At 38.1% G+C, this 5,691-nt stretch overlaps 1 protein-coding gene across 1 annotated transcript; it reads right to left on the bottom strand.

Annotated features, from left to right (window-relative positions):
- Positions 1-210: 210 nt before the first annotated feature.
- On the bottom strand, positions 211-5,362 carry LOC131033802 (disease resistance protein RPV1). Its single transcript, XM_059218506.1, has 5 exons — positions 4,570-5,362; positions 2,749-3,826; positions 2,378-2,674; positions 1,057-2,289; positions 211-970 (listed from the first exon to the last, which is right to left on the bottom strand). Exons 1-5 carry the CDS (start codon positions 5,097-5,099, stop codon positions 443-445), a joined length of 3,666 nt encoding a protein of 1,221 aa, XP_059074489.1. The 5' UTR covers positions 5,100-5,362; the 3' UTR covers positions 211-442.
- Positions 5,363-5,691: the final 329 nt, after the last annotated feature.

Here is a 5,691-nt window from a genome sequence, read left to right as displayed (position 1 = left end):
AGGCTAATTTAATGTACATTTTAAATCTGCATCAAAATCTCTTTTACAGAGTTTAAAGCTTTACATATAGGATAACACGTATTTGGATCTACCATGTTTCTAGATGCTTCTAAATGTAACTTTCAATTTAGTATCAAACTCTAAATCTCTGATTTTCAAATAGAATGCAACATGACCGAAAAAAGATATCTTTGGGGTAACCCTTGAAAATAGAATGAAAACAACTATTTTTTTTATGTCTTCTTTTGTTGGTAATATATTCTACACATGTGCATTAAGTGTAGGGGGTTTACTACACTAATAAAAGGAATTTTTACATCTTGCGATTCTATAACTTGCAAAATATTACTCAAAGTATATAATGCTATCCGCATAACCATTGCACCTCATTTTGATACAAATGCTGATTATAACATTTTGATACATCTCCTCACACTAACAATTACTCAAGTTTACAAACTTGTGATTGAAACTCAGAGATATTGCCTAATTTTCCTAACTGTTGTACTAATTCATGGAAAGCACCCACAACACTATTCTCCTCACCCATCGCCAAGATTCCCATCTCTATCAAATCATCTTCTAACGGATCGCATGCGAATTGCGATAGAGAGAAAGGAACTTCGCTTCCCACGAGCGAAGATGGATTGAAAACACCTATGTAGACCCATTTTCCTTCTTTCAAATATGTACAAGTAATTATTGGCATACCAGTATAAGCATTTAGTGGCCTAAGACAAGTCACATTTACAGTGATACAAACGTGATGAGAATTTAGAATCACAAGGCATATCATCGCTGCCGCGTTGGCAGGACGCTTTTCCGAAAAGACGTACTGCCAAGAACCCCTATCCGTCTTCTGCCGGTCGAACGAGTCAGCCAAAGTGAGACCAGGAAAGCTAAAACACTTCACCATCGCCTCCACCCCAGGCTGTGTCGTTGCACATATTACACATTCGGATGGCCATTTCTGCCACAAATTATACAATATAATCAACCACTAAACCCCATACACTTACATAATAATAAGCTCAATTATCTAAAAATTATTATTACCTCTCTATTTAAAGATTGAAGGCAAGATTCAAATGCTGATATGTGGCATGCTGCTGTGAGGCTTAGCCTCCTCAAACTCTCCATATCCTTGAGATTTTCTATCACTGGCACCTCGCCCCAAGTATGTACCATCAACGTCTTTAACGAACTGCAATTTTCAAATCCTTGTATTTTCTTTAGCTCTCCACACTCCCGCATATGCAGATCCTCGAGCTTGACCAGACCAGGATTAAGACTTAAGCTTTGTAGATTTGAACATCTGACCACATTGACTGTCTTGACTGATATTGGCAAGCTATCGATTTCTATTAAATCGTGATTTTCCCAAAGAACCAGGCTTTCCAGACTGGGGCAACATTGAGGAGAGATTGATATTCTAGAGACATCACAGTCATCTAATGATAAAATTTCAAGGCTGCACAATGAAGAAGAAAAGCACCCCGGCTGGATAACCAATTCTGTGAGCCCGGGGCATCTTTCAATACGCAGAAACTGAAGGCTGGCAAGCTGTGCAAGTGTTTCCGACGGGATCTTCAACTGATTGCATTCCCATAGCTGTAGATTCTGCAGATTTTCCAAATGGCCGAACTTGCTAGACAGCGATTTGAGCATATGACATCCCTGTAACTCGAGGTACTCCAGCGATTCAAGGCGGCCAAACTCCTCTGGTAGACCTTCGATCCCACTGCATTCTTTCAAAGTTAGACGCCACATATTTGTCAAATCACCGATCTTGCTAGGCAGCGATTTTAGATTATGACATCCAACTAACTCGACGCACTGCAGCGATTGGAGACGGCAAAGCTCTTCCGGCAGACCTTCGATCCCACTGCATTCTCTCAGATACAGAACCTGCAGATTTATCAAATCGCCAATCTTGCTAGGCAGCGATTTTAGTTTATGGCATCCCTGTAACTCGAGGTAATCCAGCGATTGGAGATGGCCAAACTCATCCGGTAGACTTTCGATCCCGCTGCATTCTTCCAAAAGTAGACGCTGCAGATTTCTCAAATCGCCGAACTTGCTAGGCAGCGATCTTAGCTTATGACATCCACGTAGCTCGAGGCACTCCAGCGATTGGAGACTACCAAACTCTTCGGGTAGACCTTCGATAGGAGCTCCATAGGAGTCAAAAGATATCTTTTTCAAATCCTTCAGAAATCCTATTGACCTTGGAAATCTCAGGAAACTTCCCGCATGAATGATTTTCAGCACTCTCAACTGCTCAGGAGGCTGCAGCCACGTTCCTTTTAATTGGGCATAAATAAGAGATTATAAAGAATGGTTGCATAAATAGCATAAAGAGAAGGAAGATACTCACATCGACAGTGTCGCTCCACGGTTCTTCTAATTTAGAAGCCTCACGAAGCTCTAAAACTCTCAACTTCTTCAATGAAATCCATGACGGAAGAGCTCTATGCGGAAACTTGGCCCATCGCAGCGAGACAAGGCCTTCTGATAGTGTTGCTAATTCTTCTGTAAAATTATTGTTTTCGACATCCAGGATTTTTAAACCCCGTTTGCGCTTAATTCCTTTACCTGATTCTCTGACAAACTCCACAAATTCTTCATAAAACTCATCCGTTTGGGCTTTAATTCCCCGAATCAGAATGCTTCCCTAGATGGAAAAATTTAAAAATTAGCGTTTATAAAACAATTAAATACGGACATTTACAAATATATTAAACTCACCTTCCCCTGTTTCTCAATATGAGTAATTTGCTCTGGCGACCAAAGGCGGTAAGGTGACCTTGTCTTGGAAATGTCTCTTCCAAAATCTCTCAGCAGATCATGCATTGCTAAGCAGTTTTTCTCATCTACCTCAACCAAACACTTATCCACAAGTGTTTGCAAACTACATTCCCCACTCCATTTGGACTCATCCCACACTGTGATGGCCGAATCCTTTTCTGTTCCTATGAAGAAACAAGATATATCTAAAAATATCCCCTCTTCCTCTTCATCTAGTGCATCAAAGCTCACTTTTATTATACTTTTAATGTCTTTAGGCAATGATCTGGAGACCTTATCTAATTGAGAATCCCAAAAATCTTTCGATTTTCCATGCACAAGTCCTCCTAATACCTTCAGGGATAATGGCAACCCCTGGCAGAATTTTAAAAATTTATTAACAAGACATTCAAATCCATCTTTTGGATAGGGTTGTAGAAAAGCATGCCAACAAAATAGTTCTAGGGCATGTTCAGAATCTAATTCTTTCATCTTGTAAATAGAATTAGAAGGGATTCCCCATGATGTAAGTATGTGTGAATCTCGATTTGTAACTACAATCACACTTCCTGATTCAAGACTATCTTTTATTGGCAAGAGAGATTCCAATTGATCTAGATGATCTACATCATCTAAGATAATAAATACCTGAATAAATCTCAAATACTCTGCTAGGATTGCTTTTCCTTCTTCTACATTATCAAATGATATGTCTTTTGAGCCACCGAGGTCTTGGAACATTTTTTTTTGCTTTTCATACAAATTTTTAGTTGCTACATCTTTATCAAGGCAAACAAAACTGCATCTATAAAAGGACTGCATTTTCTCGTTGTAGTATTCTTTTGCCAATGTGGTTTTCCCACATCCACCCATACCTATGATCCCCACAATTTTTACATTTTGATAAGATTCCATTACACTTCTTTTAAAGTCACGTAAGATTTCATCAAGACCCACAGGATGTTTGGCCACCAAAAATGGAATCTTTTTAGAATGCTTGTGTATATAATTTTCAATAGTCTTCAACATTCCTTCATCACTATACAAAGAAAAAAAATGATTCAAATTAATTTAACATAATTAATGATTCAAATTAATTTTCTCTAAAAACAAATCTTAAATTAATATCTTATTGAACATATTTTTCATATAAGATAAAAGAATGCTGTTAAAATAAAAATAATGACATGTTTTTGCATACAAGCGATGTTTTAATCCTTTAAAATAAAATTGAAAAAGACTTTTAAAAAAACACTTTTATATCTAAAAGAAGCTTTACAAAATTAAAAAAGTTTTAAAAATTTGTTTTAAAAGTTAATTACAAGGATAAAGTTATTTCATAATTTGTTTTAACAAAATAAAGATTTAAATACTAATTAAAAGAATCATAATGGCCAAATCAGCATAGTCATGTTTTATTTTGTAGTTAGTTTTGTGTGTTTACCACTACATCTTCCTACTCTACCCCTATGTGCACTCACTCCTAGATATTCGTTCACCCATTCTTGATTCATCCATTTATCCAGTCCTAAAATTTATGATTACATGAATGAATTCTTTATATTCATGACACCTTTTCTTCATAATTTATTATGCAAACTAATTATTACATTCAATTTATCTCTCTACATTGTGAAATAGCTCCCAAAATAATAACATTAACCTTAAAAATGAAAAAAATTAATGAAATGCTAATCCAAATCAAATTTCGATGATAGAAATCTTCCGGATCCATATCATAACATAACATGTGATAGAACGAGAACAGTATTCGGTACTTACTCCTCCCTGTTGACAATGTGGCCTTTGAGATATGAAACCTTTTGCAGCGCCGACTTCCAATCCTCAACCTTCTCTGGACAATATCTGTTCTTGGCTTCAAACTTGGAAAACTCTTGAGCATACCTTCCTTTTATCCAACGGATGTCATTGACATCAACATTATAGAACACGGGAATGATTGTCTGGCCCGTTTTGAACATAAGCGACAACTCTTCCAAACACCAAGTGGATTCTGCATATCTTGGTGAAAGAATAGCAATATGAAGGAAAGAAGTAGCGATGGCATGTTGTATCTCAGAGGGTATTGAGTCGCCAAGATCAAGCTCTGGTTCATCCAAGAAAACTTCAAGTCCCATGAGTTTGAGGGCATGGTAGATTGAGGCGGCTAGGGTTTGCTTGGAGTCAGGGCCACGATGGTTTATGAATACATCGTACCGCACGCTCTTTGTTGGAGTCGAAGACGATGCAGATACAGACGGCGCCAGAATATCGGCAAAGGCAGATTTGGTAATCTCATTTCTTCCTGCCATGGAACTGAATCAAGCGCAGGGGTAGGAAGAATGGAAGATAGGGGGCGAAGAGATTGAAGTAGCAGAAATAATGCGTGGGAGGGCACAGATTTAACCGCACAAATTTATCTGTAGGGTTTTAGAAAGGAAGGAAGACAGGAGGCGAAAAGATTATAATAGAAATTTCTCTGCAGAGGGGGTAGAAACGATGGAAGGCAGGTGGGCACAGATTTAATCACACAAATTTCTCTACGCGGTTTCCTTCCTTTGAAAGATGTGAGTGGGAAGCGGCCCCCACAAATCTGAAAAGATAGATTTAAAGCCGAAAACATCCCATCATTAGCACTAAATATTCCAACGCGACCTGGAAAAGCACAAAAGACTGTCTTACGTCGAAAGAGCAGAATAAAAAATATGTGCATACAGAGTTTGGCACCATTAAAAAGATTCGAAGATAATTGTAGATATTCATGAAGAAAACCACTTCGGTGGCATCCTGAGCAAGTATCATGGTGAAAATCAGGTCATTGGTGTCATGTGTAGAGACATTGCTCCTCCCTCCTTAAGGATTTCATCTCATCCTTCACTTTGCACACACTCACAGCGTACCCGT

The sequence above is a fragment of the Cryptomeria japonica genome, chromosome 3 (genome assembly GCF_030272615.1).
Source record: "Cryptomeria japonica chromosome 3, Sugi_1.0, whole genome shotgun sequence".
NCBI classification, from domain to species: domain Eukaryota; kingdom Viridiplantae; phylum Streptophyta; class Pinopsida; order Cupressales; family Cupressaceae; genus Cryptomeria; species Cryptomeria japonica.
This window is presented reverse-complemented; position numbering and strand designations above follow the sequence as displayed.